This window comes from Acartia tonsa, chromosome 2, assembly GCF_053477335.1.
Source record: "Acartia tonsa isolate MP-2025a chromosome 2, ASM5347733v1, whole genome shotgun sequence".
Classification (NCBI taxonomy): Eukaryota; Metazoa; Arthropoda; class Copepoda; order Calanoida; family Acartiidae; genus Acartia; species Acartia tonsa.
In genome coordinates, this window is record NC_137261.1 from 33,402,169 (window position 1) to 33,415,404 (window position 13,236).

The window sequence follows — 13,236 nt, forward strand, 5'->3', positions numbered from 1 at the left end:
CAAAATTTTCGGGGGAAAAAATTGGAGCTGCCCCAGTATCAATTTCAAAATTTTCGGGGGAAAAAAATGCAGCTGCCCCAGTATCAATTTCAAAATTTTCGGGAAAAAAAATTGGATCTGCCCCAGTATCAAAATCAAAATTTAAAAAAAATTGGGGGGATTTTTTTGTTTTTGGGGAGGGTTAGGGGTGTAACCCCCCCCCCCCCAATAAAAGCTTAAAACCACCACAGGAATAATAGGTATATACCCTGAATAATAGAATCCGATCGGTTCAGCGGATACCGAGATCTTAAGGGACAGACGGACGGACGGACAGACAGAAAGACGGATGGACGGACGGACAGATATTAAGCTACTTTGTATTATAGATAATAGTTATTTCTCGCATCGTATTATAAACAGCTTTCCGCGGATATAGAATGTACAATTATAAGATTAAAACCATTTAGAAAGCTTGATATAATACGATGCTAGACATAGTATTTTCGTATGGATGAGAACCGGTTCTTGTCCACCGGATTCGAATGAGTACGAGAAAACAATTCATATATTGTTGCATATTCCTGTAGAAAGTAAAGCAAGTATATCTTGTGTAAAGGTTTTAATTAGTTCATCTTGATTTAAGCCAACAGGGTTTACAGATAAATCTTTCTCACAAACTCTTCCACTGGTATAAATAATTTTAGTAATGTTTCTAAATTGCAACTAGGATACATTATTCAAATACATGTATAATTAATTAAGCTAAAAAACTGAAAGAAAAAAACACATATCGTTTACTGAAATGCCTTTTTTTCACCAATATGATGCTGGTTTGTTGATATTATTGACATAGTTGTCATTGTTTATATACCCTTTAGACCTCTTGTGCAGCAGAAAATGGCTATGGGTCCAGCGGCTACCGAGATCTTTATCTAGAGACAGACAGACATCCCTTTACTTTTATGCAACGATTTCAATTAAGAGTATATAACTTAAGTACGAGAAAAACTTCAACCCTCCCTTCAATGTTCTAAGGTAAAATATTTACCTGTGTTGAATTCCTGGAACCCAGGGAGGAAAGCAGCCATATATCTCCAGCACTCTTTCTTCTAGTTTTTCTATGATGCACCTTATAATATAAATATATGTAGATGTTACCAAACACTTGTACCACTCTTTCTTTTTAAAAGCGAAGCTTTTGTATAATTAGGGTAGGTCCGTCCTAACGTCTGAGACGGAAAGCTTTTTTCGTTAATTTAGGCATGTTAGAATTGTCCTATCGATTTCAAACTTTGCATGTGATTCCTTATTTGATTCTTTATTTGTGCCAATTATATGCATAAAAACTTTACATCTGAATTATAAGAGTTATTATAACAATATTGTATAAAGACTAATCCAAGATATTCTCTTATAAAAAGTGTTAGTTAATTGTAAAGCAGAAGTAAAAAAGAGAAAGCAAAATTGCCGTTTATCATAAAAAGTGTACATTTAAATTAGGTCAAGGCTAATTCAACATAATCTCTTCTCAAAATATACAATTTATACAAAAAAAAATAAAACTTCAGTCTCTGAAAGAAAAATAAGCGTCATTGAGAAGTAAAATAAGATATTTATGATAAAAATATTAGGTCAACACTAATCCTAACTACATTCTGATTAAAATGTGTATAATGGATACACAGCTGAACATAAAAATTTTAAGGAGGGATAAATAAGTTTGGCCTGTTAAATGAAAACTGCAAAATGCTTTAATGGGCAGACCATCAAAAGCTCCACCTCAAGAATATTGTTTAGGTTGTATACTGATCCTCTATTGAATGAGGTAACTTTATCTTGTAGGTCTAAACGACACCATATGAAAAACAGGCTTAAATTCATATGGTTAAAGTTAAGAATCACAAGAAATAATTATCCTCGGGGTCCTTCTTTTTTTTTACTACACTTTATTTACACTTTATTTATCAATACCCACCTGTAGATTTTACAGGTGAGATGAAGTTGAGGTGAAATACTCAAGTGTGTCTAAAGATTTAGTGTGTTTGTGTGGTATCCGCCTAGGGTAAATGGCAGACACCAGAGTTCGAATAAAGACTACGGCAGTGTGAACAGACGTGGACACCTTACTATAGAGAAGCTACGCTTCTCTAGCATTCACTAGACAAGAATCAACATCTATTTCAGTTGTCACTTTATTGGAGGTTTAAAGGATACTAAAGCTATATACAACAAACATTAACTACAATGGATAGGAATAAATAATCATAACATAAAAGCATTGTAATACATATACAATAGTCAGTTTGGGCAATCATGGTCCCCCATCCCTGGAAAGGGTGGGGGGAATTAAGAATACAGTTAACCATAATATAAATACATATGGATTAGGAATAAAGATAGTTAAAGATAAATCATACAGTAAAACATAGATAATTGCAATGGTTAGGTAGATGGCTATCCCTGTCTGGGGCAGGCAGGATAGCCCATGGAGCAGCACAATAGGTAGATAAGCATAGAGGGGTTGAGTGGTAGGTCTGGGTACTAAAGAGGGAAGGTTTGATGATTACTTGTGACAACAACAGTCTGTGTGGGGGTGATTATATTAGGTGAGGGCAGGTTTAGATCCTTTATCCTCAGGGTTGAGGTGGTGCTGATAACTTGGTGGTTGAAGGGGAAGGTTCCGGTGCTTAAGATGGGAGAGGGAGGGGTAACACCCCTCCCTCCATTTGCAGGACAACTGAGAGATAAAATCAGTACCGTTATCTGACATCTTTTCAGGTGGCTTCATAATTGTAGAATAACAGGATTTAACTAGGTGCGTAGCATCACTATAATGTCTTGGTTTCTGCATGGTCCAGAGCTGCCGCATACCACAACTCTCCCCTCGGAAGGCTGGAGGGGTTGTCTGCACCGCCAGACTTCCGACAGTGGTTGCGGCCTTCAGTTTGTTGTCCTTGTGGAATGGGTCCGCCAGGATACCAGTTGCTGGACGGTGGTGGACTCCAGCCCTCCCCAGGTCTAACGGAATCGGCTATATCTGCTGGAGTAGCTGGTCCTGTTGGATCTTCTGGCCGTTGGATGTGTACCTCTGAGGCCACCCTGGCAACCTCCAGGGGTGGCACAGCACATGAGGGGGCTTGGACCAACAGCCGCCTGGTATACACCTCTGCAGGTTTCTCCACTGGGCTGGTGGTCTCCATCGTGTTGGTCACCTTGCTGCTGGCAGGCTGGCTACTGGATGCAGGCGCAGTTTCTTCGCCCTCGGGGCTGGTCAGGTTCATTCGGCTTCCAGGGTCTCTGTCAACGCGGGCAGGTGGTGGTTGCCATACTGTAGGAGCGTTGCCTCCTTCAGGCTCATTCTGGACATTGGCAGGGTGGTGCATGGCAGTCCGACCTGCGGGGTAGGGAAAGGTAACAGTCCACCCTTTATGCCGGAGGCTGTCTTGGATCTGCAAGGGTGGCTCCGCTCTAGTTGGCTGGGAGACAGGCCCATCCACGGACACTGCTGCTAGTGGACTGGAGGCACAAGGCTCCGGATTTCCTCCCCTAGCCTGAAGGGGTCCAGGCACATTGTCTCCATCTTGGGTAGACATAATTGTTGGGGATCCTCTACTTCTATGGTTAGGCTCGGCACTTGGCGCATCTAGTTGTGTTACTCCCCAGGCAGCGGTCAAAGCTTCTTCAGTTTGGCTGGTAATGGCTGATATCCTGGCTCCTGGGGCAGATGCAGGGGGCGCAGGCAAGTTTGGCCCAGCCCAAACTTCCTGGTACACCAGTGCAATGCAATTACCCTGGCTTGGTTGAGGGAGGTAGACAGCTGGATGCAGTTGAGGGTGAGGGACAGCTGGACTCTCCCTGCTGGCTGGGGGCTCTGGCTGGCTGGCTGGGGCTGGGCATCTCCCTCCAGGTGGACCTGGGTGGCAGACTGGTTGCATGCAGGTTGTTGGGCGGCCTGGTGTTTCTTCATTGCTTGGTCCCAACCGGTTCTACACTTGGCGGCTGTGTGGCCGTTGAAGCGGCAGCGCCCCTTCGTCCAGCTGGGTCCCATCAGGCCGGCTTCCCCAGGGTGTATCAACCTGCCAGGTCTCTCCTCCTCCAGTTGGGGCACCAGCTGACAAACAGGGTCTCCCCTACTAGGGGTCAGGCGGTGCTGGGCTGCTTGTGGTGGCTCCTTGGTTACATTCAGCCTCCTCCCCATACACACAGGTTCCTTCCATCCAACAGCGGCTCTCCTCCCCTGGGTGGCGAGGCCAGCCTCGGCCTTAGCTTCTGCAGGTGCTTCTCCACATGAGGGATCCTGCCTCTGGGTATGCCAGGTAGTTGGTAGCAAAGGCCGTTGATGGTGCCAGTCGGAAAGGGGGCTATGATCTCTGGGGGGTACCTGTGGCCAGTGTGTGGACAGGTACCCACAGGTGGACCAGCAAGGCCCAGAAGATGCCATACTGATGGTAGCCTGAACTGTATTCCGGACTGTCAGCAGACTGTTGGTAGCCACCTGAGTTGGGCCAGAGTTGCCAGCTGGTATTGCGTCCCTGCCAGGCTCCGTCAGCTGCTGGTGGGGAGCCCCTGCGGTGGTTCTGGTTTTGGCAGGGGGTGGCCTTCTTATTGACTTCCCTAGTTTGAGCTCTGCATCCTGGTGGGCCTCCATCTTCAGCAGCATGGGGGAACTTGGCTGGGACATGTGCAGTGGTTCAACAAAGTAGCGGCATCTGGTCTTGGAGTGTGGGGGGACAGCCTCACTGCTGCTGGTCAACCCTGCTCCCTCCGTGCTGGGTAAAGTCTTCCACTGCAGCAGGTCACCAGTCCCCATCCTTAGGCTGGTCCCCAGTCGTTCCATGCCTGGGGGCTCCCAGGGAGGCTTGGGTGGCGGCTCCCCCACCCCCAGGTATGCGTCGGGCATCTGGGTGAAGGGCCTATTCCCCTGGGACAGCTCCCCATCCTCCAGATTGGTGAGGCCAGTGCCAGGGAGGACCTTTCCACCCCAGAAACAGGTGGTACTGGCCCTAGGGCTGGGCCCCTTTGGAGTCTCAGTTCTGGTAGTAGTGTCCATCTTGGGGCTGGCCACTAAGTCTCTGAAGCTTGTCACCTTCTCATTAGGCTCAGTTGCATCGTTCAACACCCCCAGGAGGACACCTACAGGTTCAGCAATCCCCAGTCCAGTATTGCTATTTCTCGTACGTTGAGCACCAACTGAACAGGAGCTGTGCAGCGGACATTCAGTCACCCTTCCAGACAAGGGCATCTCAGGGACCAGGGGTCTGTGACCTGGCATGTGTTTGATGTTCACTGTACTCAACACAGTAGGCCAAAGTAATAACAGAAGCAGTATCTTGTAGATATAGGAGCAGAGTAGAGTAGCCGCACCGCAAGGAGGTTCGAGCCGGCTCACCCCTAGTATAAATACTATAGCTGTGTAATTAGGGTGGTAGTCCACGTAGCCGTAGGCTCGGTCCTCCTGGCTCAAGAGTTTCTGTGGCTGGCGCGCCCCCATGATAAGTAGCAGGGGGTTGGTCTGTGGGTGCCAGCGTCTTGTTTAACTGTTGAGCCTGAGTTGTTCTCCTTTCCAGTATAGCTCTTGATTTCTGTGGTAACCAGCGGATCTTAGCTTAAGGGTAGCAGGGAATATGTTAGGAATCCACAGATGTCTCTAGGAGCGTATCCGCTAGTAGATATATGGATAGGTAGGCTATCTATATATATACATGGCTACACGCCCATATATATATATATACGTGTATAGGAATATCCCCAGAGCTAGCTAGCTTTTCCTCCTTGCTCCAAAAAAAATCACGCTTCCTCTGTATATAGTTCACAACTATGAAGGTCGATGGTCCAGGTACACACCACCACTGCCCAGTGTGGGGCAGCAAGTCAGGCTATGTCCACAGGGTGGGCGTACTTTCGTTCAGTTACCATATCAGTTTCCAGTGTTGTTTGGTGAGGTTAGTATTCACTTACTTGTACCCATGATACAAAAAAAACAACCTTATTTATCACTTGGGTATTTATATATACATATATTTGTTTCACTAACCATTCAGCTTTGAAGTAGGGTTGGCAGGCTAGGAAGATGTTGAGGGTCTGAGCGGGTTTAAGGAACTGGTTTAGTTTTCCTTATCACACTGTAGACAGGGAGGGAGGAGCTGGCAAGTTTTTCTCCAAAAAAAATATCTCTGTTGTATGCTATAGAGTGGCCCCTCTCCTGTGTGGGTGTGTGTGTGTGTGTGTGAAATCTCCTGTCCTTGCAACGCGCGTCCGCACCGTCAAATCCGCGCACACGGGGAAAACGCGCTCTCACCCCTCAACTCGCTCTCTCATTGGTCCGCTTCGTCCGTTGGATTTATGATATTTTCCGCACTCTGTTGCGCTACCCGTGAATGGCGCTCTGTGTGTCCGATCGCTAGCCCCACACTACAGACGGACTTAGTCTAGTGTGGGTAGGAAGGGGGAAGCGCGTGAGGGGACGGGGGTAGCTCCGTCCGTTTCCCCTGTGAGGGAGGGAGGTAACTGTGTGCTGGTGTAATAGTGCCTTTTCTTCTTAATCCTAGGCTTATCTATTATATCACCCTGATTGTATTTGCCTTCAATGGAGAGGGGCTCCTCCCTTTCCCTTGGAATAAGGGGTGTATTGTTGTTGTGCTATAGGCTTGAGGTGATTTGATTGTATATCAGGGTCTTTATTATATTACATCTAGCTTCTATTTTTGTCCTTATCACAATTGCATAACAGATTTGTTTACCAACTCTGTTCTATTTTTAGCTGTTATCACAATACACAATAAATCCAAGCCTGTTCTATTCTTAGATTCATCACAACACAACAATTTGTTTGCCAAGCTTTGCTCATAAATCTATTGTTTAGCCATCACATCAGGGTGGTAATCCCTGCAATGTAACATAATATCTGTTTTTCTAGATGGGTGGCTGCGTTGTAGCCTCTCAGGATACTTGGAGTTGACGTAGTTTTTCTCTGTTCTGGTGCACTACACTCGTATGTTGGCTCGCAGCTTGCAGCTATGTGGCGTGTTTCAGCCTATCGGCGGCAGGGAATGTCCCGTCCTGCTAGCGCCGCTTGCAGCTATGTGTCGTGTTTCAGCCTATCGGCGGCAGGGAATGTCCCGTCCTGCTAGCGCCGCTTATCCAAATCCAGCTGATGGCGGCAGGGAATGTCCCGTCCTGCTAGCGCCACTGGTTCGGATCCTGCTATCTCTTGCAGTAAAATTGGCCTATTTTCAGCCGTTTACACTTATTTGGCTTGTTTCAGCCGGTCCGCAGGCCTGTTTCAGCCTTTTGAGCGCTCAATTCTCCGTTAGATGTCGGCGCTTCTCGCGGTTCTTCGTCCAGTTTCACTTCCACAACTGCCGGATGCAGAGTTAGACTTGCTGTCCAGGGTGGGTAATTCAGGTTGCTTGTGTCAGTTTTGCCAGTTTCACTGCTGGGAGTACCTTAGCCTCAGCTGCGCGTCTGCTCTACACTTGTGGTTCGCCGTAATCTCACACAGCTGTCACCAAAAGTTGTGGTATCCGCCTAGGGTAAATGGCAGACACCAGAGTTCGAATAAAGACTACGGCAGTGTGAACAGACGTGGACACCTTACTATAGAGAAGCTACGCTTCTCTAGCATTCACTAGACAAGAATCAACATCTATTTCAGTTGTCACTTTATTGGAGGTTTAAAGGATACTAAAGCTATATACAACAAACATTAACTACAATGGATAGGAATAAATAATCATAACATAAAAGCATTGTAATACATATACAATAGTCAGTTTGGGCAATCATGGTCCCCCATCCCTGGAAAGGGTGGGGGGAATTAAGAATACAGTTAACCATAATATAAATACATATGGATTAGGAATAAAGATAGTTAAAGATAAATCATACAGTAAAACATAGATAATTGCAATGGTTAGGTAGATGGCTATCCCTGTCTGGGGCAGGCAGGATAGCCCATGGAGCAGCACAATAGGTAGATAAGCATAGAGGGGTTGAGTGGTAGGTCTGGGTACTAAAGAGGGAAGGTTTGATGATTACTTGTGACAACAACAGTCTGTGTGGGGGTGATTATATTAGGTGAGGGCAGGTTTAGATCCTTTATCCTCAGGGTTGAGGTGGTGCTGATAACTTGGTGGTTGAAGGGGAAGGTTCCGGTGCTTAAGATGGGAGAGGGAGGGGTAACACCCCTCCCTCCATTTGCAGGACAACTGAGAGATAAAATCAGTACCGTTATCTGACATCTTTTCAGGTGGCTTCATAATTGTAGAATAACAGGATTTAACTAGGTGCGTAGCATCACTATAATGTCTTGGTTTCTGCATGGTCCAGAGCTGCCGCATACCACATTTGTTGTAAGTGTAAAGTATAGGATATATATATTACATACGAATTTAAATAAACAAACACTTTTTTAAAATGCCCTCATTTGCAGGTAGTTTTCTTTCTATATGTGATTCCTGTAGTAGTTAGGTATGATTTCAAAAGCGTAGCATTACCAGAATGTCCGTACGTCCATTTTAAACGTGTTGATTTTTTACTTTTTTCACAACAAATTTTTATGTGATCTAATTATCCGATTGTTCTGTTTTTTGGTATACTGATTCTTGGGGCAACAAAGTACAATACTATAAGCAAAGCAACTCTATAATCAAATCCTAAAAATGTAAGTATGTTCATAAGAATTAACTGACAATTTGGCTTTGACTCTTATACATTTATATTCTGATAATACAGTTCTGACACCCTACAAGTGTTAATGTCCGTTTGTCCTATCGTTTCAGAGCTTCGCTTTTATGGATGTTGTTATCCTTGTTTTCCTATGATGCACCTTTTAATATATATAAATATAGATTGTAAATATACAGGAGGTAAATATACAAATATGTACATTTAACAATCTTTCTTCTAGGTACTCCATGATATATCACATCATTTTATATTTATTTATTATCAATTCTTAAACAAATGATAAAACTGTTTAAGAAAATATATCTTTTTTTATTGAATTTAGCAATTGAAACTAAAATGTAAATGTACTTGAATAGGAATCTGTATCTAAGATTGAATAAACATAGGTTTTTTAATTAAGCTTCTGATAACCTGTACAAATGATTACAGCCTCAGTCACTTATCACAAACTTCTAAATCTTTTTCACACAATAAAGCTTTTGTTTTAGTTCTTTTTATTTTTTGGGTAAAATTTTTGAGGATTTGTAGATAAATTGTCTTTTGATAGTTTCCATCATATCGCATATAGACCCAAAACTTAACTTTTTATTGTGTTATTATTAAAAGTGTTATTTTTGTTAAAACTTACCTACCATATGTAGTTTTATTATGTCTCTGATAATCTGTACAAATATCACCATCCCTCAATGACTTATCATGTAACTCATACACAACATCTGCTCTGACCCATTCAAATAATCCATTATCAGCTGGGCCAATTACAAGCCTATGACAAAGTATACAGACAACATGGATTAAGTTACTTTTAGCATGCTATTATCTATGCTAATTTTAAATTGATACATTTACTCCAAATCTAACCTAATTCTTTTTACTAATTTTCCCAAATTTTTACTTATCAACCCCTCCTCCTTTCAAGTTAATAAAATTTATGTTGCTATCTATAATGCCTGGCTTTTGGTATTTCTTCAGTTCTGAGTTGGTTAACCCTGTTGGGATCTGCTACAGTTAACCTAACTCTATTAAATGTGGCCAGTGTTGCAGAAGTTACACCAGAAAGATCTCCAATTTTACAAATTCCTAAAAATGTTTTCTTTCATTATAACCAACCAATAGCTTGCATAAGTTAGGTGTAGTTGTATCCACCCGTGGCAAAGGTAATTTGTCTTTTCCCCTATGTGTCCACTTACTACATCCCTCGTGACAAGCTCACACCCCAGCTACATAAGGCCATTAAAAACAACCCTTTGTTAAAACATGACCTTGTTTCGTTATTCTCTTTTTGTTGGTAATAAGTAGCAGCTGTTTAAAGGACAGGGCAATAATCCTCTTCCTGATATATCATTTCAAACTATAAAGGATTTAGTCTCGTGCACACAGTTTTAGTATTGGGGTGTAAACATCATTTAGGTGATGAAAAAGTTGCAGGCGTAAATAATAATGTGCTTGTATACTCTCAGGGATGTTCGTGTGTTAGTTTAAGGTCTGAACTAATCACCGTCAAGCTAAAGATGTTAAAAATGTAGATAATTTATCTTTATAGTGTTTTACTTCCTTTCAAAGTCATGCTATCAAAGACTTGGTGTATATTCAAAGATTGCTTAGTCGAAAACAAGATGACCATGAATTAGGTTTGTTGAGGTGCAAACGGTAAAAAAGAAGGTGTCAAAAAGGTAAATATTACCCAGGGGAAAAATAAAAAATTCTTCATCCATAATTTTTCCAATTTCATCTTCGAATGTAAGAGAAGTATAATTATATTCGAGAACATCTTTAAGCATGTCAGAAAAATTTTCCAATCCAGATTGACCCTTCCAAGTTGTTTGATTGCTAGCTATAAGAACTCCACGAAAAATATCCTATAAATAAGTTGAATTAAATTAATTTTTTTATAGATTACTTTAGCAATTGATAGCAGTAATATTTCAAGATTATAAGCTTTAAAATGATTAATAATTGTCTGTATGCCCTTTTTCTTTTAAAGGGACTGTGAACGTAAATTTTTCTTATCTTAATATCATATCTTAACATTATCTCATTCATAATATCTCACAGATAGAGCAAAACGCGCTTTTGTTTGCTTAAAAAACGGCTTTTTCCGACTATTTTTATAAGGTAAAGGGAAAGGAAGAAATTTTCCGTATTATATAAAATGTGCATTAAATTGCTTTTTTCTCCCATTATAGCTAAAATAAAACTTTTTCACATAGTTCTGGATTTTTCCTAACGGTTAAGCTGACTTTTAACATAATCCTTGCTTTAAACCAATGTATAGTTACTTAGAAATTGATAAAATAAGCAATATTTTTTATTGAAAACCAAATACAATAACAAAGCTATAAACAGGTTATTTTATTAGTATCCAATTAACTTTAGATGGCCCATCTCTCGCCCACCTTTAATTACAAATTTGTAAATAATAAAGACGCAATATTTCTTTATAAACAGTCTGATAAAAGTGTAAACTAATTCTCGAAAGTGGGTTATTTATTGTCCAACACAATAAAAAGGGATATTATTATTTTAAATAACCTATGAGATTCAACCCTTTGTAGACAGTGAGGTATTTTTTTGTCAATAATACGAATTTAAAATAGGTCTTTATTACCTAATTACTACGTTATAAAAAATCTAATTGGCAATTTTATATCATAAAATAAATCCTTAACAGTAAGTAAATTGTTTCAACTATATATGACAAGTTAAATATTCCTACAAACATTATAAGAAACAAAAACGTTCAGATTTTCCCTGTTTTTTCCTTTTTCCCTTCCAAAATACCATAAAATCAAGGCTTTATTTCTGGATATTTTTGTTAATAGGACGTTTTTGGTTGATCAGTGTAGTGAAATGTGCTTAGAAAATGTTAAGATTTGATAATCAGATGAGAAATATTTACGTTCACACTCCCTTTAAGCTGGTATAATAATAGTACATTTATTTATTCCCAGCGAGTTTGGTTTAGGGACGAGTTTACTATGATTGATTTTATTTGCTAAATTAATAACAAAGTTAAGTCAGAAATTTTGTAAGCAAATTGGAAAATTTTTGTTTTTACATTGTGCATAGATTTCATTTAGAGATAGTAGGATAAATGGTAACTACTGTGACTACAAAACTTTATATAATTAATGGAATAATTCTTACCCAATAACCATATATATCTACCATCTTTGTAAAGTTAAACTGATCTGCTTCACAAATATAGAACCTTTATACACATATTAACACTAATACAAAATATTTCATGTGATAATAAATAACATCATTTTCAGTAGCAAAGCGTCTCTATAAGAAACCCATGTCAGTGCGTGTATCCTTCTGTCTGTCGAACAAAATTTAAAAATGTTAAATGTTGTTACCTAGGCTGTTTAATACTCTGAAGCTTGATAGTCGAGGCTCTTTGTAGAATAGGAGGATCCATATATTTTTCCAGTGACTGTTTCATTTGAAAAACAAATATACAAACAGCAAATACCAAAAATATTGCTCTATCAATAAAACAAATATAAAAATAAATCGAGAAAAATTGTTTACAGTCTGTTATTTTTAAGTAGGTATCTTTAATGTGAGTTCTCGTTTTATGCAAACCTCCTAAAAAACTTATAATCCTTGGTTCCATTGATAAACATAATTTTGAATTTGCAGCCTATCAGAATATTATTCAGTATGTCCAATAATGTAAAAAGGGAATTTAAGTTTTTAATTGTCATGTTGGATCTTTATTTCCAATAGCGGTTTGCCCCTAGAACCTCTATTGCACTTAAGGTTAAGTTGGGGAAAGTAAAGCCCCCCACCCACCACCCCACCCCCCTCCATATTTCCAATTTTAGTTTTGAAAAAAAAAGTTTATAAAATATTTTTCTGAGAGGGGGGGGGGGGTGGCATTAATTTTTTCTGAGTGCTAATTCTATTTTGATGGTGGTGGTATCCTTCCCCAAAATAGTTATGTACCAGCTTAGTAACTATGAGAAGCTATATTATTAAGGAGATCAACATTGGTCCAGTGGTTAGCGAGATCTTTCGGTACACAGAGGCAGGCACAAAAACAGACAGATATCCTTTTACTTTTTAAAAAGGATTGTTAATATATTTACATCTTCGCATCTATTACCATATAATATGGTCTTGTTAATAATTATACTTTGTTCCTGATTATATTATGAGCTACACCCATTATTCCACTTTCTCTGAAACTAAATGATTTCTAATTATGATTCTTGATATTTTTTTAATATCAAAGCCTTTTTTATAATTAGAACATTACAGGTAGATTCTCCTCACTATACAGAATAGATAAATTTAAAACGGACATTCTGCTACTTTACATAAAGATATGACACATAATCTTTTAACTTTGAACTAATTTACAGCAAATTATTGAACAAGTATTGAATGAGTTGGTTTGTTCCAGACTCGAACCCGACAACTTTATAAAATCTAAAGGAAACATAGCTGAAACATTTATGAATATCAGAGTAAATACAGTATACAGTATACACGCTCATTAACTTAAACAAATTCTGACTAAACATCAAATTTATGACCAAGCAGTGTCGATTCTTC

The 13,236-nt window shown here is 40.2% G+C and overlaps 3 protein-coding genes across 11 annotated transcripts in view; all 3 read right to left on the reverse strand.

Annotated features, from left to right (window-relative positions):
- Positions 1-13,236, reverse strand: part of LOC145311644 (UDP-N-acetylglucosamine transporter-like) — a 384,555-nt gene that overhangs the window by 348,924 nt on the left and 22,395 nt on the right. The gene's annotated exons all lie outside the window — the stretch shown is intronic.
- Positions 1-13,236, reverse strand: part of LOC145311638 (uncharacterized) — a 368,391-nt gene that overhangs the window by 332,772 nt on the left and 22,383 nt on the right. The window lies entirely within an intron of this gene.
- LOC145312784 (uncharacterized) lies at positions 562-12,157 on the reverse strand. Its single transcript, XM_080152026.1, has 6 exons — positions 12,033-12,157; positions 11,818-11,881; positions 10,355-10,529; positions 9,299-9,750; positions 1,031-1,111; positions 562-667 (listed from the first exon to the last, which is right to left on the reverse strand). The coding sequence occupies exons 1-4, from the start codon at positions 12,116-12,118 to the stop codon at positions 9,608-9,610; spliced, it is 468 nt and encodes a 155-aa protein (XP_080008152.1). The 5' UTR covers positions 12,119-12,157; the 3' UTR covers positions 562-667; positions 1,031-1,111; positions 9,299-9,607.